The 27,325-nt window shown below is 41.6% G+C and overlaps 1 protein-coding gene across 1 annotated transcript in view; it reads right to left on the bottom strand.

The window, feature by feature from the left end:
• Positions 1 to 1,441: 1,441 nt before the first annotated feature.
• The window catches only part of uchl3 (ubiquitin carboxyl-terminal esterase L3 (ubiquitin thiolesterase)), a 49,807-nt gene continuing 23,923 nt past the window's right edge, over positions 1,442 to 27,325 (bottom strand). The window contains exons 5-7 of the mRNA XM_063048462.1: positions 22,349 to 22,424; positions 8,346 to 8,404; positions 1,442 to 2,022 (exon numbers count right to left, since the gene is read on the bottom strand). Coding sequence (XP_062904532.1) covers positions 1,939 to 2,022; positions 8,346 to 8,404; positions 22,349 to 22,424 — 219 coding nt within the window. The 3' untranslated portion in view covers positions 1,442 to 1,938. The remainder of the gene's footprint in view (positions 2,023 to 8,345; positions 8,405 to 22,348; positions 22,425 to 27,325) is intronic.

Raw genomic sequence — 27,325 nt, 5'->3', positions numbered from 1 at the left:
CTGCCAGACTTGCTGAGTTCCTCCAGCATTTTGTATGTGTTGTTCCAGTGTCTGCAGGATCTCGTACTTCTGTGCAGGACTTACACCCAACTTCAGTTTGCAGAGAGCAAATTCTCATAAAATTCAATAAAACAAAAGAATCAACCCATATTTCTAGACATGCAAATGTCGCAGCTTTGTACCGCAGAAAATTGCGATATGAATCACTCTGTCTACATTAATGCCGTTGAGGTTGAGTGCTCCAAGTCCGAGAAATGAACATCACTAATAACGTATCCTAGTCCCACCACCTAGATGCCATGGCCAAGACCAACACCCCTACTTCCTCAGGAGGCCAAATAAATTTGGCATGGTCCTGTCAACCTACAGAAAGCATCCTATTTGAATACATAATAGCTGGGTATGGCAACTGCTCTTCACATGACTGGAAAAAAACTGCAGAGTTGTGGACGTAGCTGAGCACATCACAGAAATCAGCCTCCCCATATAGGCTCTGTCTATACTTCTTGCTGCATCGGTAAAGCAGCCATCATAATCCAAGACCCCACCCACTTCGGTCATACTTCCATTAGGCAGAAGATACAAAACCTGAAAGCAAATAACCCCAGGCTCAAGGAGTTCCTATCCTGCTGTTCTGAGAAGTTCCGTAGTACAAGCTGGACTCATAACTTGTCAATACATCTTGTAACGATCTTACATTTCATTGCTTATCTACACTGCACTTTGGCTGCAGTCGTTACACTTTTTTCTGTATTCTGTTATTGTTTTACCTTATTCTACCTCAATCCACATTTATAATGATTTGATCTGTATAAGCAGTTTGCAAGGCAAGCTTTTCACTGTACACGTGAAAATAATGAATCAATGCAAATTCTAACCTCCCCCCCGCCCCCTATTGTCACACTGTGGCGGTTGCCTGTACAGCAATGTATTCTCAAACATGATACCTCCAGAATAAATATGAAGTGGAGTCTTAGACAAATCTTGATGAGTACAGTACAAGAGTCTAGAATTTACACAGTAACTCTGGTTGATGAAGACAATGTATTCTGCAAAATGTTGTACAGAAGAAAAAAAATCAAAAAGTGGTTTACAAACCAGTGAGTTATTAGGACAAACTTCATTGCATGGGATACATACTGAACAATATTGCTTATTCGGACACTAAACACTTAGCTTAGATTTCAGCAGAAGGTATGAAACCATCAAAAAGTTAAGCACGATTGTAAGAAAATTCCTGTCCCAATTCAGAAAGAAGAAAATGAACAAAAATGAAGATTTTCCAGCTAATTACAAGGAAAACCACCCAGCATCTGGATTTGGGATGGATGTACAAAACATTGGGGTAACTGCAGGATAGTGGCTTACTGGATAGGTTGTGTCAGGATAAATTAACTACTTGAAGAAAGCAACTATCTCAAGAAAGCAATGTACCAAAACACACACAAATAATAGTTAATTTATTGAGTAAGGAGCATGAAGATTTTGAAAGCAAGGAGTGTCAGGATCTTTTTAAAACTCGTGCTCGCACAATATTCCAGTGATTGCATGGCATCCATTTATTTTCTAGTTAGTGATTTAAGTACAGCTGTTGCAAACATTACAACAAGAATCACACAGCCTTTTCCTCCAACTGAAGTTCTATTCCTGTCAGTTCATCTTTAGATATGTAGGCTGGGACTAACTTCAACAGAGGACTGCTGTTACAGCAAGACAATAAGTACACACCGATATACACTTCATTACCGGATTTTCTTTTAGTGGCTTGGGGGAGACGCTGCTGGGAAAACACTGGACCTGTTCCAAAAGAGTATCAAATCAACTCTACAAGTTAAATCAGAATATCACAGCTTCAAAGGGTCTGGAGTGGAGCAACATCTCTTGAAGTCAATCCAAGTTTAGCTTTGTGGCTTGCTTTTCCTTGCACTTTGGAACACTTTACACCTTGTAGAGAGCCATCACCGTAAATCGTAACTCATCAGGGTCACGCTGCATAAACTTCTTACAAACTTCTATTGCATCCTAGAAGACAAATTGATAACTATTACAGAAAAATGTCAAGGAGCAAAACTATGCACATAATGGTAAGTAGTTTCGTTTACTGAGAATCAATAATACTTCAGTCAAGTTAGGCACATGGCCAAGTAGTTAAGGCGTTGGTCTGGTGATCTGAAGGTCGTTAGTTCGAGCCTCAGCTGTGGCAGCGTGTTTGTGTCCTTGAGCAAGGCACTTAACCACACATTGCTCTAGTGTCTGTGCGAGCAGTGGCGCCCCACACAGACTTCCAATCTGCACCTTGTAAGGCATGGAAATGCCCGACGCAGGCCTCTCATGGTCTGAACTGATATTCCCTCCCCTCCAAGTTAGTTACCAGGCAATAATGTCTTGTGACAGTGAGAGAGCATGCTGTCAAATTCAACTAGAACAGTGAAAATCATTCAAAAGTATCACTCAGAAGTTCTTTCCTGGAAATTATAGTACAACTTTAAAAAAAGTGCACTGATACATACAAATTAGGAGCCCTCTTATCTGTTCCACCTTTCAGTAATATCATAGCTGATCTCACTGTAACCTCAAACCCATATCCCTGTTAAGCTTCTACCCCCATACTCATCTAGAGTTTGTTTATAGAGAGTTAAACATTTAAAGATCCTGCCTTCATGACCCATTGAGGAGGAATACCAAAAACTCGTACATTTTCAAAAATTGTCCCTTCCCAAAACAGCAGCTGCTTTACGAGCATCAGTGTGTACCCTTATGGATTCATACAAGCATGGCATAGAGTACAGCTGCTTAAAAACAATCTTGTCCTAGGAGAGCAACTCCCAGGAGGACATGGATCTGCACTCCATCAAGAGTGAAACAAATCATTTGTGCTTTTAATGTGAACTTGGTTGGAGTTCTAAGGATGACTAATGACAGGAAGTCTCCAGCCCAATTTCCCAACAAATGGTGCAATGTACGAGGGGTGATTGATAAGTTCGTGGCCTAAGGTGGAAGGAGTCAATTTTAGAAAACCTAGCACATTTATTTTCCAACATAGTGCCCTCCTACATTTACACACTTAATCCAGTGGTCGTGGAGCATACGGATCTTGGACCTCCAGAAAGTGTCCACAGCAGGGGTGATCGATAAGTTTGTGGCCTAAGGTAGAAGGACATGAGTTAAATGGCTCTCGTTACATGCACATGCAGTTCAACTCTTTGAGTGATCATGCAGAAAGTTTGAAATTAATAACTCATCAAGGGTGATTGATAAGTTCGTGGCCTAAGGTAGAAGGAGATGAGTTATTAACTTCAAACTTTCTGCATAATCACTCAAAGAGTTGACCTCAGCTATGTAACTCACTCAATAAACACAGCTACTGCATGTTTGTACAATTTATTTTTCTATTGCTGATTGGGAAGATATATAAATAATTGATTTACTTTCTCATAGCATGCTCAAAACGAAAAAAATCTGTGGCAGAATCATCTTCAACTCTCACATTAACGACATTCTCCACAGACAATAGGTGCAGTGAGTTCTTGTGAAACATCAAGTACTAAATGTGCTTTGCTGTTGCCACAAAGTACGAAGGACAAGCATCTAGAATAATTTGTTCTTAACTTATTCTTCGATACGATTCTCCCCCCACACACACCCAACCCCACCCTGCAGAGGTGAAACAGGGGTTATATAATGTTAAGAGAACAAAAACTAATGAGAACACACAGACCATTCACCTGCACATTGTTCTTTAGATAAAGACTTCTAAATTCACTGCTGAATTTCTTGGTAAATGCTTTATAACAATGGCTTCCAGTTACACATTTCTCCACAAGTAAAGTTCTTTTTCTAAAGTCCTTCATACACCTACGTCTTTTCAAACTGGGTGGGATAGAGGATAGACTTCCCACAGGTAACAAAAAAAAATGTGGATAGCACCGATGCCTCCTTTTTAATGCATTCCCTAAAAGTTGATAACTGTGCCTACAATAGATTTGTAGTTATGCCCCAAAGTCATTCATCCCTATCTATGCCAGGGGTTCCCAATCTGTTGTGCACAGATCCCTCAGTTAAAGGTAAAGGTCCATGGCAGAAAAAGGTTGGCAACCCCTGATCTATGCTAATCCCACTTGCCTGAGGTTGGTCCAAAGCCCTTTGAACCTTTCCAGTACTATCTAAATTGTCTGTAAAACATTGCTATTGTACTTGCCTCAACGACTTCCTCTGTTGACTCACTACCCACTTTGTGAAAAACCTACTCTGCAGAACTCCTTTAAATACTTCCCCTCTTATCTTAAACCTACACCCTCTCTGGGGGAAGGAAAAACCTTCACCCATACCCATTCCTGCCCACTGCCTGTAAGGAGTTTGTACATTTTCCCCGTGACCATGTGCACCTCTGGCTGATCCAGCTTCCTCCCACAATCCAAAAGCGTACCAGTTGTGAGGTTAATTGGTTACTGTAAATTGGCCTACGATTAGGCTAGGATTAAATTGGGCATGGCTGGGCAGTGTGGTTCCAAGGGCTAGAAGGGCCTATTCTGTGCTGTATCTCAATTAGGATTGCCAACTGTCCTGTATTGGCCGGGACATCCCGCATATTGGGCTAAATTGGCTTATCCCACACGGGACCGCCCTTGTCCCGTATTTCCCTTGCTAAGGTAGAACGTTCCTATGTAACCCTTCGTGCCGAAATGGCGTAAAGCGAAGAAGCAATTACCATTAATTTATATGGGAAAAATATTTTGAGCGTTCCCAGACCCCAAAAATAACCTACCAAATCATACCAAATAACACATAAAACCTAAAATAACACTAACATATAGTAAAAGCAGGAATGATGTGATAAATACACAGCCTACATAAAGTAGAAATAATGTATGTACGTGTAGTTTCACTGAACAGAATCGCCAAAACCGATTTGTAGGGAAAAAAAAATCAGCACGTACACGCATGCATACGTCACACACACGCACACAGGTGCCCGCACGAGGCTCCATGGTCATGGTAGTCTTTCTCAGGGTAAACGCAAGTGTCCCGTATTTGACTGCTACTTTTGTCCCTTATTTGGAAGTGAGTAAGTTGGCAACCCTAATCTCAATAGAATTTTAAAAAATGCCCCTCATAACTTTACAAGTCTGTCAACCCTCAACATCCTTTGCTCCAAGCGGAAATGGTCTGAAGTCTATTTAAACTCTCCTTATAACTCAACCCCTCAATCAAAGCTCTAAAAATTAAAACATGTCAACACTTCTGTAATTGAAGAGTCTCTCCATTCTAAATAGACCCCATAAACATGAGGAACAGATTTAAGACTTATTATGCACGGCTCTCTGCTCGGTGAATATATTTTTATAACGAACATTCAACATGGCCTGAAATTGCAGTGGTATAATAATTACTATTTAGAGGTAACGTAAAAGAAGCATGCTCACAATCAGAATCAGGTTTATTATCACCTGCATGTGATGTGAAATTTGTTAACTTAGCAGCAGCCGTTCAATGTAATACATAATCTAGCCGAGAGAAAAAAAAATAAAAATAACAATAATAAACAAATAAATCAATTACATATATTGAATAGATGAAAAGAAACATGCAAAAACACAAATACTGTATATTATTAAAAAGTGAGGTAGTGTCCAAAGCTTCAATGTCCATTTAGGAATCAGATGGCAGAGGGAAAGAAGCTGTTCCTGAATCGCTGAGTGTGTGTCTTCAGGCTTCTGTACCTCCACTGTTTCTCCTAACAGTGAGAAAAGGGCATGCCCTGGGTGCTAGAGGTCCTTAATAATAGACGCTGCCTTTCTGAGACACCGCTCCGTGAAGATGTCCTGGGTACTTTGTACCCAAGATGGAGCTAACTAGATTTACAACCCACTGCAACTTCTTTTGGTCCTGTGACGCAGCCTGTGTGATTACTCTCCAATCATACCCTTTATTTCCTGTTTCCTTTATATAATGGTGAGATGTACAAGATTATGAGACATAGATTGAGTGGATAGGCAGAGAATTTTCCCAGGATGGAAATGGCTAATATAAAAGGGCACAATTTTAAGGTAACTGGAGGAAATTATGAGGGGGGGGGGGTCACAGGCAGGTCCCCCCCACTCCCCAGAGGGGTGTGGACCCGTGGTGGTTGAGGCAGATACATTAGGGGCATTTACAGGACTCTTAAGCACATGAATGAAAATGGAGGGCTATGGGAGGGAAGCTTAGATTGATCTAAAAGCGTAGGTTAAAAGGTCGGCACATTGGGAGCCACAGGGCCTGTACTGTGCTGTAATGTTCTATGTTCTACTTCAAATTATTTGCAAAGCCTCTGAACAAACACGAGATTGAGATGGAGTCCGGGGTTGACCCTGCAGCCATGCCGATCTGCGTGTGGCAAGTCAGCACAGGAATGGTGCAACTTTAAAGACATCTATTGAGTCACCCTCAGTCTTAGAGAGAGAGCGAGACAGAGAGAGAAAAAAAAAATCAGTAGTACTACACAGCAACAGGCTGTGCAGTCCATTGAGTCAGCAGCAACCATCCATTTACACTGATCCGTTTTATTCTTTCCACATTCCCATCAACGTCCTGCACATTTTACCACTCACCATCACACACGAGGGCTACCTTCCTCTTTCCCTCTTTCCTTCTATTATCCCTTCCAATAACCATTTCTGCAGTCCACCTCCTCTTAACAAGTGCCCGGCATATTCCAGCTTCCTTTTCTGCACATTCTTCAGCAACTCCTTTTCTCTCCTCCCTCTCTTCAAGACTTCCATATTACTGACCTTCATCACCCATCTAATTTTCTGCATTCTCCTTAAACACCACATTTCAAATGCCTCCAGTCGCCGTTGCGCTTCCTTGCATAAGGACCACAATTCGACTCCATACAACAGACTGCTCCAGATGTAGCATTTCCAAATTCTGCAACGCAGCCCAAAGTCCTTTGAAGATAAACAAATCCTAAAGCAAACTAATTTTAGGACTGCGCTTTGGTTGGGTTTATATAACCAGCTGATCAAAGCCATCAAGATACTGGCACTGAAGAACATGTATTGGAGCCAGACAAGTCTGCAGTATGTCTCCTCCAAGACAATTAGGCTGGTTAGGGAAGATCAAACAAACTAATGACATGTAATAGGTAGCATTGTCTTAGGAGCATTAGTCAGGAAACAAGATTTTTTTTACAATTCAAATAATGCAATCATTTTTGTTAAAAAGCCATCAGGATCTTACTTTAAAGTGGGACTCACAAAACCACATTCCTGACATTCTCCAAGATAGCTCAGACAGATGGTAGAGCTGCTGACTCACAGCTCCAGGTACCCAGGTTCAATTCTGACCTTGGGTGCTGCCTGTGTCATCCACAGATCCCTTCTGTGATAGTACGGGGTTCCTCAGGGGATTCCAGTTTCCTCCCTCAACCAAACCATGAGGGGTGGCACTGCAAGTTGCCCCTAGCATAGGTGACTGGTAGAACACGAGGAGAATTAATAGGAACGTGGGGAGAATACAACACAATTAGTGCAAATTACTGATGATGGCTGGTTCAGTGCTTCATTGTTCACAAATGTCTCAATTCCTTATTGAGAATCAAGCAGCCTACAAACTCAGCCAGGTTGACAATGCACAAACAAGGTGGTTTGGGGAAAGAGTAGTACACTTCCACTACCCACCAGTGTGATTTAGGGCAACTGGACAGAACTCTTCCAAAAATATAAATATAATTTATAACAATAAAATTATATATTCTAACCTTTCCAAAACATGTACCTATCCAAAGGTCTTTAATAGGCTTAGAAGTTAAAAGACAGAAATGTAATTATAGAAATGAAATTAATACAACAGTCTAATAATAAAAACACATACAAATATCAACAGCAACCACTGAGTAATATAACCAAAATATTGTCAATGATTGGTTGCCTGTCCTTTCCGACAATGAAAGCTAGATTTATGCAGTTGTGCTGTGTGCTTGTTGGTGACTGCTGTGTCCAAGTTGTGAGCAACATAGACGTCCACAATGAGAACCTGAAAACTGTGCTGGATCTGAAAGTGGAGCCATAATTGTCCATAATAATAAAAAAAAAACAAAATTTCAATTCTCCCAGCTGGAGCTATAGTAGGAACTCAGATGGTTCTGAATTCAGCCTTATATTGGTAGCAGCCTTCAAAGCAAACAAGTTCTTTTCTAGATGCTAATATTAATTTTATGGGGGTTTGTCTGTCAAGATTGGCTTTGCAGTTGAGATGCTTATTTATTGAATAGGTTTCTTTTTAAATCGAATACAGCTTGCTGCATTATTCAAGATTTTTGGAGCCTGTTTTTTCATCTACATTGACCCGAGACCCACTCTTACCTCAAGCAAGCTATCAACTGTCGTATCTCCATGATTTATAGGGAATGGTTTGCGTCCATCTGGATAGGAAAAGAAATATTAAACAATTAATAGCACAGAAAAACTTGCAATTATTATTATAACTTTCATAGACTTTCTTAGAAGCTGTTGGTCAATGAAGTAAAGAATAATCTGCTGAAGGAACTCAATGTGTAATGTAGCATCTGCGGAGGCAAAGGGATAATCTGGGTCTTGATTCAGGGTCTCAATCTGGAACATTAACCATCCTTCTGTGCCCAGATGCTGCCTGACCCGCTGAATTCCTCCAGCAGTTTGCCTTGTTTTCCCAGATTCTGGCATTGGCAAGCTCTTATGTCTCCAGTCAACATAGTAGCTTGCTAACGTAGAGAGTTTAGCTGCCAGTTTGCTGAAAACAACATCTCACAAACAGCAATGTGACAACAACTAGATAAGGTTCAAGGTACATTTATTATCAAAGTATGTACACAGTATACAACTCAGAGATTTGTCTTCTCCAGAGAGTCACAAAACAAAGAAAACCTTGCAAGTCATTCGAAGAAAAGCATCAACCTCACATTTGCCAAAAAAGACAAATCACTCAAATGGCAACAAGAACATCAACCCCATGTGCGAAAATAAATCGTGCAAACTAAAAAAAACAAAGACAAACCTTGTAAACTGTTTCAATAACACGGAGTGAGAATTTTGTCTTTGAGATCAAAAACAATGGTTTACTTCTTGACAGTGGTCCCACAGTCCATTTTGGGACAGGCAGAACCTCAGGTCAATGTGTCACTTAAGAGATACCACTTCTGGAAGTGCTGCACTTCTCTGGTACAGCACATGACCTCCAGGCCAGATTCTGGTGCTCAAGCCACGGTTGTGTTTGGGCCCATAAGCATTTTGGCTGGGAGAGAAGAGTGCTATCCAATGAACCACAGCTGTTGCATCTACAGTGAACTCTTATCCATTAACTGACTTACAGATGAAGCACAGGGAGAGGAAAAAGTCCATCTTTCCTGGTATTGCAAACTTGGAACAGTCCTTTTTTCATAACTACCTCCACCGATGCAAAATGGTATGTACAAGCTTCTTCAGTGCATTTTCAACTTGCCAAAAGGCGTGCAGAAATTTCGGAATTGCCATTCCTGGTGGCTGACCCCCACCCCCACCCCCCAATACCCACACCCTGCAGAAATATGGCGAAATCAGATGTGCTCCTGGAGGCTGTTGAGATGGTGACATACCTCTGAGCAGGATTTGCATCAGTAAAGGACGGCAGGGCAGCTGCAACGACTTGCAACTCCGGGTGCTACTCACACACCTGACGCATGGTTGTAGAGGGTCAGCAGCGACCACGCACACTCCCCCACACACAGATGGCAGAGCAAGCACCTGACTGGGTTGGCCATATAGCAGCAGGCCACTGCTGCAGACGACAGGAAGTACAGGTGCAGGTAGTGCCGCCATCGTTACCAGTGCTGCTGTGGTCATTAAGCTCTTTGGTGTTACCAGTTTTTGCACTGTCCAAGGAAAATCACCAGTCCACTATCGAGACCCAATAGAAGTAAATAATAATAATGACAATAACAACAACAACATTAGTAAAACTCTAAGCACCTGCAATCCAACAATTCAAAACTTCCAAAGATTCGGCATCTGGCTCACCAGGTGAGTTTTCTTGAGCTCTTTGTTCATTCACCACAGCCCCCATGATTCACTTTAAGATTTACTGGGCTCTGTTTACTATAATCCATCTAAATTTACCCAGGTTTGGGCTGCTCCCTCTGAAACTACCACCGTCTCGTTTCCTGCACTCACTTTAAACTTACTGGGTTAACTGGAAAAAGAATTACTGTGCAACATCAAAAAAGTGAATTGAAAGTGTACAAGAATACTTATGTAATGAATAACATCCAATAGTCTGGAAAAGGTTGAAGGTGGTGGATTAATGGAGCCATAGTACTTTTTATAAAGGGAACCCAACTGCACTTTGTTTTAAATGCTCATCCTGGGAATGGTCCATCTCAACTTACATAGCTACATCTGCAAATTGATGGTGTTAATTATTATCTACCACAAACTTTGCATTGTCTTTTGAAACAGTAACACAGGAAGAAAGAATAAAGGGCTTTATCCCTGCACTCTCGCCACCAGTAGATTATCTCAGCGCTTCGTTGAGCCACTGGCTTGAAGTGTACTCCATGCTGTGTATTATCCTAGAAAAACTAGGTATGCAGTGAAGTAGAACTAGTCACATGAATTTGCTTTCAGCTTCAGCAACACACATCAAACGTTGCAGCAACACAGACGGAATAAGGATTACACGACACATCAGGATTATAACAGTGAGAAATCTACTCTGCACCAGTCACTTCTTAAGGTCATAGGTACTTCAAATTCAACAGGAATCAAATGCAGACCAACTCAGGTATGTGAAGATAGGCAACTGGTTCAAATGACCACTACGAAGATAACTGAAAGTTATTGTACGTTGGGGAGAGGAGAAAACTTCATACCATACAGTTGACGTGGGTCAAGGACCTCCTGAATAAATTTAGACAATCATGAGTAAACTTTGAAGAAGGAGACTGCCAGTTATCACACTGCCTCCTGCAATGATGCAGTGTTGTGCTATGGGCTGGCATGAGACGTAGCCAATTGAAGACTGCCCAGCAGCAAGTCAGAAAATAATTGCAAGCTTTGATTCAATCAAGGGTAGCTTTAGCAAGGTCTTTCAACAGAACAACTACAGAAACCCTCTGGGAAGCGTGGTTCATTGAAATGATGGGGATTGATTGAACAAAAACAATAATGTTTTTCCAAAATACATTGGCACATTTTATACCATAAATCATTCTACAAATGCACCAAGTGTCTTCATTAAAGCATTGGAACCAAATAGAATGCAAGCCAAGTTGCATTTCTTGATAATATTCCCATTGCACCTTAATAAATAACTTCATTTCACCTTACACACTATTACATACTTCATGGATATCTTGTGACTGTCTTATGAGGATGATGTAATGGTCTTGCGGAGGTCACAAAATGTAATTTTCCCGCCAGAGGTCACATGATGACCTGTTCTCAACAGGTATATATAAGGGTAGACCCCTAGTGACGCAGTTACTTTTCAGACAGATCGTCAGTCAGATACTCCGCTGCGTATTAGTCTTATGACACAATTTAATTTTAAAACAGAGTTTTATTGTCTGCTGTAAGGTACAGAAGTGTTGGGCCCGTAGTTTCACCAACAGCTGCCAGATTTGTTGATGTAGCTTTTCAGTAATATTGGAGAATGAAGACAGGAACCTGCAGGAGTCGTTCAGCGGTTTTGGAAAGGATCGACCATTATTGAATTTGTTCAAGTAAGACAGAGAAAAAGGTCAGTGCCTTTAAACCGTTTTAATTCCGTCGTTGTGAATCCTCCGGACAAGGCAGGTTCCGGCTGGGATCGACCGTAAAGTCGTGTCTTCGAGGAATTCTTTACTTCAGGAAAGTCTCTCCTAATTGATTGCATAAATCTCTTGGACTTTCAAATTTACCATTCGAAGAGAACTGTGTTTGAACTTACCGCTTTAAGACTGTGTTTGCACTTATCGCTTTAAGAACTAGTACCGAGTTTAGCAGTTTGTTAAATGGCTGCATAGCAGTTTACTTCCGGTTAAGGTTTTCCTTTGTTTATCTTTTCACTAATTTTGAGTGTTTAATAAATATTTATTTGTTTTTATAAAACCTGACTCATTTCTATATGCATTGTTGCTGGTCACGTGACAATGCAAAATCACCAATTATCTTTGGTTCTTATATTCACTTTAGTGTCAGAATTCCTTAAATCTAATTAACAATACATTGATTTAAACATAGAAACATAGAAAATAGGCGGAGTAGGCCATTCGGCCCTTCGAGCCTGCACCGCCATTCAGTACGATCAAGGCTGATCATCCAGCTCAGAACCCTATACCTGCCTTCTCTCCATACCCCCTGATCCCTTTAGCCACAAGGGCCTTATCTAACTCCCTCTTAAATATAGCCAATGAACTGGCCTCAACTGTTTCATGTGGCAGAGAATTCCACAGTTTCACCACTCTCTGGGTGAAGAAGTTTTTCGTCATCTCGGTCCTAAAAGGCTTCCCCTTTATCCTCAAACTGTGACCCCTCGTTCTGGACGTCCCCAACATCGGGAAAAATCTTCCTGCATCTAGCCTGTCCAATCCCTTTAGAATTTTATACGTTTCAATCAGATCCCCCCTCAATCTTCTAAATTCCAGAGAGTATAAGCCTAGTCGATCCAGTCTTTCATCATATGAAAGTCCTGCCATCCCAGGAATCAATCTGGTGAACCTTCTTTGTACCCCCTCTATGGCAAGAATGTCTTTCCTCAGATTAGGGGACCAAAACTGCATACAATACTCCAGGTGTGGTCTCACCAAGGCCTTGTACAACTGCAGTAGTACCTCCCTGCTCCTGTACTCGAATCCTCTTGCTATGAATGCCAGCATACCATTCGCCTTTTTCACCACCTGCTGTACCTGCATGCCCACTTTCAATGACTGATGTACAATGACACCCAGGTCTCATTGCACCTCCCCTTTTCCTAATTGGCCACTATTCAGATAATAATCTGTTTTCCTGTTCTTGCCACCAAAGTGGATAACCTCACATTTATCCACATTAAATTGCATCTGCCATGAATTTGCCCACTCACCTAACCTATCCCACTCACCCTGCATCCTCTTAGCATCCTCCTCACAGCTAACACTGCCGCCCAGCTTCGTGTCATCCGCAAACTTGGAGATGCTGCATTTAATTCCCTCGTCTAAGTCATTAATATATATTGTAAACAACTGGGGTCCCAGCACTGAGCCTTGCAGTACCCCAGTAGTCACTGCCTGCCATTCTGAAAAGGGCCCGTTTATTCCCACTCTTTGCTTCCTGTCTGCCAACCAGTTCTCTATCCACATCAATACCATACCCCCAATACCGTGTGCTTTAAGTTTGCACACTAATCTCCTGTGTGGGACCTTGTCAAAAGCCTTTTGAAAATCCAAATATACCACATCCACTGGTTCTCCCCTACCCACTCTACTAGTTACATCCTCAAAAAATTCTATGAGATTCGTCAGACATGATTTTCCTTTCACAAATCCATGCTGACTTTGTCTGATGATTTCACCTCTTTCCAAATGTGCTGTTATCACATCTTTGATAACTGACTCCAGCAGTTTCCCCACCAGCGACGTGAGGCTAACCGGTCTATAATTCCCCGGTTTCTCTCTCCCTCCTTTTTTAAAAAGTGGGGTTACATTAGCCACCCTCCAATCCTCAGGAACTAGTCCAGAATCTAATGAGTTTTGAAAAATTATCACTAATGCATCCACTATTTCTTGGGCTACTTCCTTAAGCACTCTAGGATGCAGACCATCTGGCCCTGGGGATTTATCTGCCTTCAATCCCTTCAATTTACCTAACACCACTTCCCTACTAACAAGTATTTCACTCAGTTCCTCCATCTCACTGGACCCTCTGTCCCCTACTATTTCTGAAAGATTATTTATGTCCTCCTTAGTGACGACAGAACCAAAGTAGTTATTCAATTGGTCTGCCATGTCCTTGCTCCCCATAATCAATTCACCTGTTTCCGTCTGTAGGGGACCTACATTTGTCTTAACCAATCTTTTTCTTTTCACATATCTATAAAAGCTTTTACAGTCAGTTTTTATGTTCCCTGCCAGTTTTCTCTCATAATCTTTTTTCCCTTTCCTAATTAAGCCCTTTGTCCTCCTCTGCTGGACTCTGAATTTCTCCCAGTCCTCAGGTGTGCTGCTTTTTCTGGCTAATTTGTATGCTTCTTCTTTGAAATTGATACTATCCCTAATTTCCCTTGTCAGCCATGGGTGCACTACCTTCCCTGGTTTATTCTTTTGCCAAACTGGGATGAACAATTGTTGTAGTTCATCCATGCGATCTTTAAATGCTTGCCATTGCATATCCACTGCCAACCCTTTAAGTATCATTTGCCCGTCTATCTTAGCTAATTCACATCTCATACCTTCAAAGTTACCCTTCTTTAAGTTGAGAACCTTTGTTTCTGAATTAACTATGTCACTCTCCATCTTAATGAAGAATTCCACCATATTATGGTCACTCTTACCCAAGGGGCCTCGCACGACAAGATTGCTAACTAACCCTTCCTCATTGCTCAATAACCAGTCCAGAATGGTCTGCTCTCTAGTTGGTTCCTCAACATGTTCATCAATACAGTTATTTCTTAGTAAGATTTGAAAATGGTGTCAACAAACATTTGGAAAATTTAGAACATAAATAATTGCGGCAGACCTCCAAGAGCTCTGTTCTCAGTACTAACAGTCGAAAACCACCAAGATAGGTCTATGGGGGATACCATCTCTCTGGCCTTGCACTCATCGCTGGAGCATCTGGATTATGAAGATACTCATGAAAGTCTACTGTTTATTGACTACAGCCATGCCTTTAATACAATTCCAAGCAAACTCATCTCCAAATTTTTAAACCTGAGGCTCAACACCTCCCTTTCTAATTGGATCCTTGACTCCTTGAAAAATAGATTGTAAGCAGTAAGGACAGGCAACGATACCATGACTATTCCCAACACACTGTCCTCAGCCCCTGTACACTCAACTATATGGCTAGAATCTGCCTGAACTCCACCTATAAATTAACAATGATACCACTGTCGTGGTGAATTGATGAGTTGGAGAATAGGAAGGGGATGGAGATCTCAGTGCCTGTTGTTATGACAACTTTTCCCTCAACATCAACAAAACAGAAGAGCTAATCAATGACTTCAGGAAGGGGGAATGGTGCACGTGCTCCTGCTTACATTAACAGTTATGAGGTTGAGCGGGTTGAGAGTTTCAAGTTCCGAGGATTGAACATCGCCAATAGTCTATCCTGGTCTAACCACAGCTAAGAAATTTCACCAGTGCCTCTACTTCCTCAGGAGTCTCAAGAAATTTACCCACTTTGACCTTCACCACTTTTTATCCATCCACCATAGACAGCATTCTATCTGGATTCATGATGGCCTGGTATGACAGCTGCTCAGACTGTGACCACAAGAAGCTGTACAGAGTTGGGCAGAGCTGTACCCACAGCACTCTGGGCTGAATGGCCTACTTCTGTTCTTTTGCCTTGTGATCACGGGAACTAGCCTCCCCCTCTCGCTGCCTTGGTAAAGCACCCAGCGTAATCAAAAAAGTTCCACTGCCCCCACCCAGACGTTCTTTCCTCTCACTCCTCGCATTGGGCAGGGGAGACAAAAACTTGAAAGCACGTACCACCAAGCTTGAGAAAGCTTGTCCCATTGTCATGAAGCTATTGAACACTTCCTTAATGTGACAAGATGGACTCGACTTCACGATCTACCTCGTTGTGATCTCACAACTTACATCTACCTGTAGTGCACTTTCCTGAACTGTAACACTACCCTCAGTGGCCACTTAATTAGGTACACCTGCTGATTAATGCAAATGTACAAGCAGGCAATCACATGGCTGCAACTCAATGCGCAAGAACCCAACAGCATAAGAAATGGGAGTAGAGTAGGCCACCTGGCCCCATTGAGCCTGTTCCACCACTCAATAAGATCCTGACTCATCTCCACCTACCTGCCTTTCCCCCATAACCCTTAATTCCCCTGCTATGCAAAAAATCTATCCAATCTTGTCTTAAATGTATTTACTGAGGTAGCCTCCACTGCTTCATTGGGCAGAGACTTCCACAGGTTCACCACTCTTTGGGAAAAGTAGTTCCTCCTCATCTCCATCCTAAATTTACTCCCCCGCATCTCTGAGGCCATGTCCTCCAGTTCTAGTCTCACTTACCAGTAGAAACAACTTCCCTGCCTCCATCTTATCTACCCCTTTTATTAATTTATGTCTCTAAGATCTCCTCTCATTCTTCTAAATTCCAACAAGTAGTCTCTCCTCATAGTCAACCCCCTCATCTCTAAATCAGTCTGCTGAACCTCCTCTGCACTGCCTCCAAAGCCAGTATATCCCTCCTCAAGTAAGGAGACCAGCACACAGTCCTCCAAATGCTGCCTCACCAGTACCCTTTACAGTTGTAGCATAACCTCCCTGCTCTTAAATTCAATCCCTCAAGCAATGAAGGACAACATTCCATTTGCCTTCTTGATAGCACATGCAAACCAACCTTTTGCAATTTATGCACAAGCACTCCCAAGTCCTTCAGCACAGTAGCACGTTGCAATTTTTTTTAACCATTTAAATAATAATCTGCTCTTTCATTTTTCCTTCCAAAGTAGATGACCTCGCATTTACCAAAATTATACTCCGTCTGCCAGACCCTTGCCTGTTCACTTAAACTATCTATATCTCTCTGTAGACTCTCCATATCCTCTGCACAATTTGCTTTTCCACTCAATTTAGTGTCATCAGCAAACTTGGCTACACTACACTCGCTAACGTATATTGTGAACAGTTGCGGGCCCAGCACCGTCCCCTCTGGCACACCGCTCACCACTGATTGCCAACCAGAGAAATACCCATGTATCCCAACTCTCTGCTTTCTGTTGGTTAACCAAAGCTCTATCCATGCCAATACATCACCCCCAATTCTATGCATCCTTATCTTATAGACAAATCTTTATGTGGCACCTTGTTGAATGCCTTCTGGAAATCAAGTAAATAATGTCCATCTGTTCCCCTCTATTCACTGCGCTCATTATATCCTCAAAGAACTCCAGTAAGTTTGTCAAACGGGACCTACCTATACTGAATCCATGCTACATCTGCCTGATGGATCCATTTCTTTCCAGATACCTCGCTATTTCTTCTTTAATGATAGTTTCAAGCATTTTCCCTAACTACAGATGTTAAACTAACTAGCCTCTAGTTACCTGTCTTTTGTCTATGTCCTTTTTCAAATGGTAGCATGACATCTGCCTTCTTTTAATCAGCTGGGACCTGCCTAGAGCCCAGAGAATTTTGGTAAATTATCACCAAAGCCTCTACTATAACCTCTGCCATTTCTTTCAGTACTCTGAGGTACATTCAATCAGGACCATGGGACTTGCCTGATTTTAGGCCCACAAGTTTGCTTAACACTACCTCTTTAGTTTTAGCTGTTGTATCAAGGTCCTCACCTCTCATTGCATCCATATCATTTCTCTTCAGCATGTTAGCATGTCCTCCACCATGAAGACCGACACAAAATAGTCATTCAAAGGCCTCGGTCGCTTCCTCATTATTCAATGGCAATTCCCCCTTCTTGATCTCCAAGGGACCCATGTTCACTTTAGCCACTATTGGTTTATAAAACCTTTAACAATCCATTTTTATATTTTGTGCTAGTTTATTCTCATTGTCTGTCTTCCCTTTCTTTATTGCTGCATTAGTGGTTCTTTGTTGCTTTTTAAAGTTTTCCTAACCTTCCAGTCTCCCCACCACTCTTGGTGACTTGGTTATCCATGGCTGGATCTCCCCATCCTTATGGCCTTGCTACTTTTGTTGAGCACTGTGTAAAATGGCTTTGAAAGTCTTCCACTGTTCCTCGACTGTCCCTGCGTTCCCCATCTACCCTATCCAACTCCTCCCTCATCCCATTGTAGTCTCCCCTCTTTAGGCATAATACATTGTTTTTAAAATCGAACTATTGCACCCCTCCATTTGTATGAGAAACTCATTCATAGTGTGATCACTCTTTCCAAGAGTATCCCTAACTTCAAGATGCTAATTTTATCCGTCTCATTGCACAGGACCAGATGCAAGATAGCACATTCCATTGTAGGTTCAGTAACATGCTGTTTGAGAAAGCTATCACGTATGCATTCTATGAAATACTGCTCAAGGCTGCCTTGACCACCTTGATTCACCCAATCTATGCGCAAGTTAAAGTCCCTGCGATAACTGCTGCTCCATTGATACATGCCTCAAATATTTCTATTTATTGCCTGTGCGACTAATGTTGGTGGCCTTTAGACAAGTCCCACCAGTGATTATTTTTCCCTTTACTATTCCTAACCTCTACCCAGATGGATTCAACATTCTGCTCCTTAGATCTTACATTGTCTCTCACTATTGCCCTGATCTCATTCTTAATTAAGAGCTTTACCCCATCTCCCTTACCTTCCTGCCTATCCTTCCATATTATTTAATATCCTTGGCTAGTTAATTCCCAATCCTCACCATCCAGCCCATAAGTCATACCCCTTTATACTGATTTGTGCCACAAGTTCACTGACCTTGTTCCGAATACTACGGGCATTCAGATTAAGTGCCCTTACACTCATTGTGCTTTTAAAATCTAGTTATCTTTGTCTCTTTTGCATATGACTTTTCTGCACTCCACCCTTAGCTTTCTTTTTAAACTTTTGCTTTTACTTTATCTTTATCCACACTTTTCTCTTTTACTTTATCCATACTTCTCCAATTTGTTCTCCAACCTACCCCCTACTATTTAGCTTAAAGCCTAATTACGCAAATTGCTAGGATCCAGGTCCCAACACGGTTCAGGTGGAGCCTGTCCCGTTGGTACACTCCTTCCTTCCCTAAATGGTGCGTTTCCCATGAATTCAAACTCACTTCCCCCCCTCCCCCCACCAATCCTTGAGCCACGCATTTAACTCTAATCTTCTTGATCCACTTTGCACATGGTTTAGGTAGCAATCCAGAGATTACCACCTTTTTGGCTCTGCTTTTTAAATTAGTCCCTAGCTGCTCAAATTCCCTCAGCAGAACCTCTTTCCTTGTTCTACCTATGTCGTTGATACCCATATGGACCACAACAAATGTATCTCTCTCTCCCCCACCCCCCCATGCCCCCACTGGAATTTCCTCTCCAAGTCAGGTAAGATGTCCCGAACCTGGGCACCAGGCAGGCACACAGCCTTCGGAATGCTCTAACCCTGCTACAGAGAACATTGTTCATTCCCCTGTCTGTACTATCCCCAATTACCACATTTCTCTTCTCTCCATCCTCTTGAATGGCTCTCTGAACCACAGGGTCATAGTTAGGATACTCATCCTTCCTACAGCCCACACTCTCATCCACACAGGGAGCAAGAATCTCAGACGTGTTGGCCAAGCTCAATGGCCGAGGCTCCTCCAGCACCATCTCTTGGATCCCACTACCTGCTTCACTCACAGTCACACCCCCTTGTCCCTGACCTCAGATTGAATTTGAGACAGCTAGACTAATGGGTGTGCCTGCCTCCTGAAACAGAGCATCCAGGTAACTCCCCCACCCCCTCCCTGATGCGTCACAGTGTTTGAAGCTCAGATTCCAGGTCGTCAACTTTGAGCCTGCGTTCCTCGAGCAGCCAACACCGGCTGCAGATGGTCATAAAAGCATGCAGACATGGTCAAGAGGTTCACTTGTAGTTCGGACCAAGCATCAGGATGGGAAAAGAAACGTGATCTAAGTGACTTTGACTGAGGAATGATTGTTGGTGTCATACAGGGTGGTTTGAGTATCTCAAAGACCTTCATGCACAACAGTCTCTAGAGTTTACAGAAAATGGCACAAACAACAAAATAATATGCAGTGAGTTGCAGGGGTGTGGCATCTCAGAATGTACAACACAGTGAACCTTGAAGCAGATGGGATACAACAGCAGAAGACCACAAATACGCACTTAATGGCAACTTTATTGATGATTTACCAATTTACATCAAATGAGTAATGGTGCAAACAAAATCATAGATCAATTCACCATATACTCTCCAAAATCTACTGGCCAACGACATTAAACCCTTTGTCATGGTCACCAACTGACCAGTTGCATTAAGTGGACTTGATCCAATTATGAGTCCCCTTTACTCAACAGACCACACCACAAGACTATGACTTCACTGTAAAACATGAGCAAAAACTGACAGGTGCTTTATAGCATACCTTGTGGAAACTTGGTGTCTTTATGTAACACAATATGTAATTCAGATCTTTGTTTTAAAATGGATGTGTTTTTATTCAGGCATGGGTAGCGAATGCCAGTATGTTCCACTCATCCTTAATTGTCTTTGAGAAGATGAGGAATGACCATTGTAGGGTGAAGATACTCTTACAGTGCTCTTGGGTGGAGAGGTCTACCACTTTAACTACCTGATAACCAACAGTGGTGGGTTTCCAACTCATGAGTCCAGTTTGCATTCCCATGCACTATTGTCCCTGTTCACAGGGTTTGACGAAGTTTTCACTGATCTAGCAAAGAATTCCAACCATTTTCTAACAAAACGTTTCTAGATTACCGACTTCAGTAATCAATACAAAAGATCATAAACATGAAAAATTATGGTAGAGCTATAGTTGTGATACAACCAACTACAGTCCTTTGGCACAGCTAATTGGTCATGGATTGGAGGGAGCTCAATATTGATATGGAAATCTGCAGAATAGATACAGAATGTGGCACCTCACTTCTGTGAGAGAGTGGACAAGACTGGATGAGGGAGGGGTTAGGTTGCAATTGGAAACACAAGAAAGAGGAAAGACAGAGGGAAGATAAAGAAATTTGCATCTGAATTGCCTTTTAATCAAGTAAAAAAAATCTTTAGCATTGTAATGATACTTGAAAAGGTAAAATAAAAAGTGGGTGAATATTATTGGACATGTTATTCACAACCAGAAATATCAGTCCAACAGCTCGACGAACAACAATTGTTTTCAATAAAGCAAGGGCTTGACTAATTTTCTTAACTTGGTCAAACATGTAAACTAACAATGAAGGTTGTGTTTCATGACATTCCTACGTCTTGACTTCCAATGGTAAACACCCAAATATTGGGGCCACTACCTGCTTGAAACACATTTCTTATTTAAGAGGTGAAATTTTACAATTAGTAAGCTCAAGGAGTTGGTCTAAAAAACAATTGAAAATTGCATGGAAGTAATTCCAATCCTTGATGAAGGGTCTTGCCCCAAAACGTTAACTGCTTACAGTTTTCCATAGATGCTGGCTGGCCTGCTGAGTTCCTTCAGCATTTTGTATGCATTGTCTGAAAATGCTTGCCCGTTGTGTTTCCAACTTGGTTAGCAATGCAATTCAGAAGTGTTCCTAAAGGGCTGGCCACACAGCATTTGATAAGATGATCACCATGTTTGCCTGTGATAGAAGTTACCTAATAAAAGGTTGGGTCATTCATAGTTGAGAACCCTGATTTTTCTGTTCAAAGCCAGCAGTCACCAGGTGGTAGGTGAGAAATTCCAGTGATCCAAGTACCTGGAATTAAATTGTTACCCAACATACTGCTCTATTATTTTATTGTTGTGAAATGCAATTTGTGGTGCAGGGTTGAAAATTTCCAACTTTTCCTAATCTAATGAACTAAAGAAGAAACCTGCTCCTGGCCTTGCAGAACGATCAGAAATAGAGAAGGACACTCAACACTATCCCCTTCCGACAGCCCTATGCCTGTGCTAGCTCTTTGAAAGGGCTGGCCAATCACCCATACCTTCTCACCCTTCATGTAGTGCATTTCAGATCATCAATCTGTACTTGTAACCAAAAGGCCATCCCACCTTTGGATGTTTTGCCAATCAGTTTTGAAGGGTATCCTCTGGTTGTTGACATGTCATTGGGAAAGTGGTCCCCAGTTTATGTAAAAACCTTCATGATTTAAACCTTCCCGGCTTCAAAATACAAAGTACACCTGCAGTATCCCTTCTGTTCTTCCACGAGCTAAAAGTGTGCAAGCTGAGTACCAGTCTTGCAAATCTCATTTTCCCCCCTCACCAATTCCATGCAATCTTTTGAAAATATCATTTTAAAATTAATATACAATATACTTTCCAAAAAGCGACTCAGACTTCAATGCATTGAAATGCAACCGTGTATTTCTTGCTGACTTTCCTTTGGACAATATTTAAGAAGAGAAACCTGTGGCTTTATTTTCAGTAGTTAAAAAGAAATTATGAAGTCTGAACAGAACTGTATTTGAACCGATGGGTCAAACAACCTCAGTCTTGTGTTTATTTTCCACTAAAAAAGATGCACTTACCCAGTTCATACAGATGTCCATCAACATTTACAAAGCTTATAAAATGCAAGTCGACTTTCTCATCTATACCCAGAGCCTGACAGACAAGAACATTGATAAAAAAAATTAGAAACTTTTAAAACATCTTGATGTTACAGTAACGTCGTATACAGCCAGCTGCAGTGATCCTGTTCTCAAAGCATTTATTCTATCTATATATAATACAGGAAAGATACACATCATAAGATCTATGACATTTAAAGAAAATAAGTGCTTAAAAAGTACCAGAGTTCAATGACCAGTCCGTGAATAACAGTGCATTGACATTAAAAGTATACATTTCAATTTTACTCAAAAGTACTAACTGCAAACCTGATGGAAACATCTTAACTTATTTCCCATATGATTCTGAGTTGTTTCAAACCTGTTTTATGCCTGTGCTCTTCAAGATAAAAAAGTTGGTTTCACAGTGCATACAATGCATTGACATTATACAGTGGATTTTAGTTAATTGGGGCACATCAGGACCAGTGTCCAATTAAGCTGCTGCCCCAGATATCAAAAGTTTCATGGAAATAGTGAAAAAGATAAAACTACCATTTAACTGAGTAACATATTAAGTACTTAAACGAAATACAGAACAAAACACTACCCATACCACCACAGCAGTATAAAACCGTATTAGTTCCCTATGGTTATTGATTGAGGAAGTCAACAAGTGTATATGTTTTTTTGACTGAATGTAAATGAACAAGATCAGAGCAGACACCTAGTGTAGATAACGGACTGCCTTCCGCATTTTCCAAATCTCCATTTTCATTATAACATTCAAAATGACTGTTGATCCCTTCCAATTCTTCATCGGTCCTAACTAGCTGAATTAGTGAAATTGTTTTATTTTCACTTCCAGTCGTTTCTGGCACCCTCAAGCCTGAATGCTTCAAATCGCAGTGAGCAAAACAGTTTTGAATTGTCTTACTGCTTATTTCTCACCGACTATCAATGACAAAGATCACTGCTTTTTGAACACAAACACATGCAACTGAAGCTATTTAAACATTGCTCACTCTAATGAAAGAAACACTGAATAATACAAGTGCACGCGATTGACACTAGTTGAGAAACTGCTGGGCAAAAGTCCCCTGTTCCAGTTAAGTGACAATGTCCTAAATAAATGGCTGCCCCAACTGATTGATAGCCCAATTAACTGGAATCCACTCTACAATACTAGTCACATAAATTGACTGTCAGGAGGTATTTAGGGAGGATCCACATGATTTAGGAGAAAGGATGTCATTCAGTGGTTATATCCTGTTTTGATGAGGCATGAGCTGTGGGTCACTTTGGTCTTTTGGCAAGGATGCAATTCCATTCCTCCTCTTAGGAGAATTCTCCAATACAAGGTTCAAACAAATAGGGACTTTATTTTCTGCAATTTAGAAAGGAAAATTTCATTGATACAAATGTTTAGTTGGTTAACAGATCAAATGCCAAAAATCTTCTTTCACAACCTGAATGGCTGAAAGCAAGTCACCTAAGATTTGGTAGCAGATATTTCAATTGCAGAACTTTGGAATTTTCTGTCCCAGTTCAGTTGTTGGACACAGCGAAGAATATCTAATTGATAAATGTGACCAAAGAGATGGAAAAAATGGAAATGAAATAAAAGACATCAGACAGCAGACACACCTAAAAATGACACACCAATCCAACAAAAACTAGAGAGAACATATCAGATCAAGATGGCTAAATACAGCAAAGTTTAATTGGGCAGAGTAACATGCACCAAAATACCCTCCAAAAATATATATTTAGTTGTATTTTAAAAGCCCCTTAAAAGGTGAAGGGTGAAGAATTGTTGGCATGAAAGAAACACTGAATACTTCGCCATTTCCTGACCTGAGCCCTTGGACAAAAACAAAAAGCCTTAACAACTACAACATGCTCATCTCTGGCAACATTAATGCAGGACCCTCATTTCAGAGAATACCGATAATGACGTGCCATTAGCTGTAGCTGTCCGAGCTGTACTAAGGGAGTCATTTCAGGACTTGAACCTTTAACTGTGCATGTCTGTTTGCCTGAAGTAGCTGTCTGATTTGCTCTGTGAAAGGTCTCCAGGTGGCAAAATTTCAAATCGTCTTAGGTTTCCTTTTCTGCATCAGTAATTAACATAGTCATAGAGCTGTACAGCACGGAAACAAGCCCTTTGGCCTAACTTGTCCATAACCGTCAAGATGCACATCTAATCCAGGCCTAATTACCCGTGTTTGACCCATATCCCCATAATACTTTTTCTGAGTGTCTCTCCAATTGTCTTTTAAATGTTGTTATTTTGTCTGTCTCAGCCACTTCCCATGGCAGCTCCAATATATATGTCACTTCCTGTTTTTTTTAAAAAAAAGTTTCTCTTCAGGTTCTGATTGTAGTAATGTTCAGCGAAAATGATGTTAGAAGCTGGGAGGTGACAGGCGGAAGTGACAAAAGTGCTGAAGATAATGGAATTTGATAGGAGAGGAAGAAGTTAGGCTGAATGGATGTTTTCAGTGCCATCAAGAAATCTGATGCAATGACAAAGATTCTACTCCATAGTGAAATGAAGTCCTTTTGGATTAAAAACAATTTGAAAATGCACACGAACCCATTACTCAGATGTACTGAGAAATATCCCTCTTGGAGGGTTCCATGTTCTTTGTAGCATTGTTCAAGGAAGGAGGTATTTGTACTTCATCAGTGTGAACTACTTTCCTCTACAAATAGACATGGTCACTTTTCAAAAACAGACAAGTGTGAGGTGGTTCATTCTGGTAGGTCAAATATGATGGCAAAATATAGTATTAATGGTAAGACTACTGGCAGTGTGGAGGAACAGAGGGATCTTGGGGTCCGAGTCCATAGGACGCTCAAAGCAGCCGCGCAGGTTGACTCTGTGGTTAAAAAGCATACGGTGTATTGGTCTTCATCAATCGTGGGATTGAGTTTAGGAGCCGAGAGGTAATGTTGCAGCTGTATGGGACCCTGGTCAGACCCCACTTGGAGTACTATGCTCAGTTCTGGTCACCTCACTATAGGAAGGATGTGGAAACCATAGAAAGGGTGCAGAGGACATTACAAGGATGTTGCCTGGATTGGGAAGCATGCCTTATGAGAATAGGTTAAGTGAACTCGGCCTTTCTTCCTTGGAGCGACTGAGGATGAGACGTGACCTGACAGAGGTGTATAAGATTATGTGCGGCATTGATCATGTCAGATGCTTTTTCCGAGGGCTGAAATGGCTAGCACGAGAGGGCACAGCTTTAAGGTGCTTGAAAGTAGGTACAGAGGAGATGTAGGGTAAGTTGTTTGTGTTGTTGTTGTTTGTTTTTATATAAACGCAGAGAGTGGTGAAAGCATGGAATGGGCTGCCGGCAAAGGTGGTGGAGGCGGATACGATAGGGTCTTTTAAGAGACTCCTGGACAAGTACAAGGAGCTCAGAAAAATAGAGGGCTATGGGTAACCCTAAGTAATTTCTCAGGTAAGGACATGTTCGGAACAGCTTTGTGGGCCGAAGGGCCTGTACTGTGCTGTAAGTTTTCTATGTTTTATGCAACATACTCAAAATGCTGGAGGGGCGGCATAACAGCATAGCGGTTAGGGCAACGCTATTCACGACTCAGGTTTCATTCTACCGCTGTCTGCTGAGAGATTGTATGCGTTTCCTCCAGGTGATCTGGTTCTCTCCTACATTCTAAGGACACAAGGTTTGGTACGGTAATTGGTCACATGGGTACATTTGGGCGGCGCAGGCTCAGAGTCCTGCTGAAGGGTCTCGGTCTGAAATGTCAACTGTACTTTTTCCCCCATAGATGCTGCCTGCTCTGCTGAGATCCCCCAGCATTTTGTGTGCATTCTTGGATTTCCAGTACCTGCAGGTTTTTTCTTGTTTGTGTTCGAGTCAGAAGGGCCCGTTACTGTGATGCATCTCTAAATAACTCAGCACGTCAGGCAGCATCTGTGGAGGGGAATAAATAGTCGAGATTTTGGCCCTAGGCCCCTCATCAGCACTGGGAAGGAAGGGGGCAGAAGCCAGAAGAATTACAAAGCACCGCATAGATGCTGCTTGACTTGCTGAGTTTCTCAAGGATTTTGTGTGTGTTGATCAAGGTTTCCAGCATATGCAGAATCGCTTGTGTTTAGGTTAACTCTATGAAGAAACCTTCCCAATTTAGCAAGAAGCATTCATATACATATATAATATACATTGTTGCCTGAATGAATGGGGAGTGGCTTTACTCTCCAATCAACAAGTTAAAAGCAAGAACAGGTAACAAACACACATTCTGAAACACACAAAGCTGGCCAAACATTTCATTTGCTGCTGCTCAGAGACAAGAACACTGAGCCTAGAGCCCAGGAGTGGCAATAAGATGGAAGACAGAAATTGCCATCAAGGCTTCATCCACAGCCACAGGCAGACTAGGCCTCATCATGAATGGGAAAGTCACCTGATTAATCACATTAGACACTTCTAGATATGAACACCAGATACCACTTGCCTTCAAATATCCAAGTTTGAAAAAGAACATGAACGTGGGTAGGATAATAAAGAAAATATAGGGTCTTGAGGAATGCAAGTTGGGCACATTTGCAAATGCATCAAGCTTTACTGATTTGGTAACGGTCCAGTGTTTGGGGGGGGGGGGAATTGGAGGTCAAAAGTGGCACTGTACATATACAAGCCCTTCTTCTCACTCACTAGTTTTACCCTGACTTGTATAGAAACAAGTCATACAACTACTACGGAAGTAGTAGTTACTATCCACCAGATGACATGAACAGCGTTTTCTCAAACTTCCAGTAATGCCTCCCCCTTTCTTTACCATTCCCATTTCCCCCTCTCACCTTATCTGCCCATCACCTCCCTCTTTCTTTTCCTCCTCCTTTTCTTCCTTCCATAATCTTCTGTCATCTATCAGACTCCCCCTTCTCCAGCCCTGTATCTCTTCCAATCAACTTCC

Source organism: Mobula hypostoma, chromosome 5 (genome assembly GCF_963921235.1).
Source record: "Mobula hypostoma chromosome 5, sMobHyp1.1, whole genome shotgun sequence".
Lineage (NCBI taxonomy): Eukaryota > Metazoa > Chordata > Chondrichthyes > Myliobatiformes > Myliobatidae > Mobula > Mobula hypostoma.
This window is presented reverse-complemented; position numbering and strand designations above follow the sequence as displayed.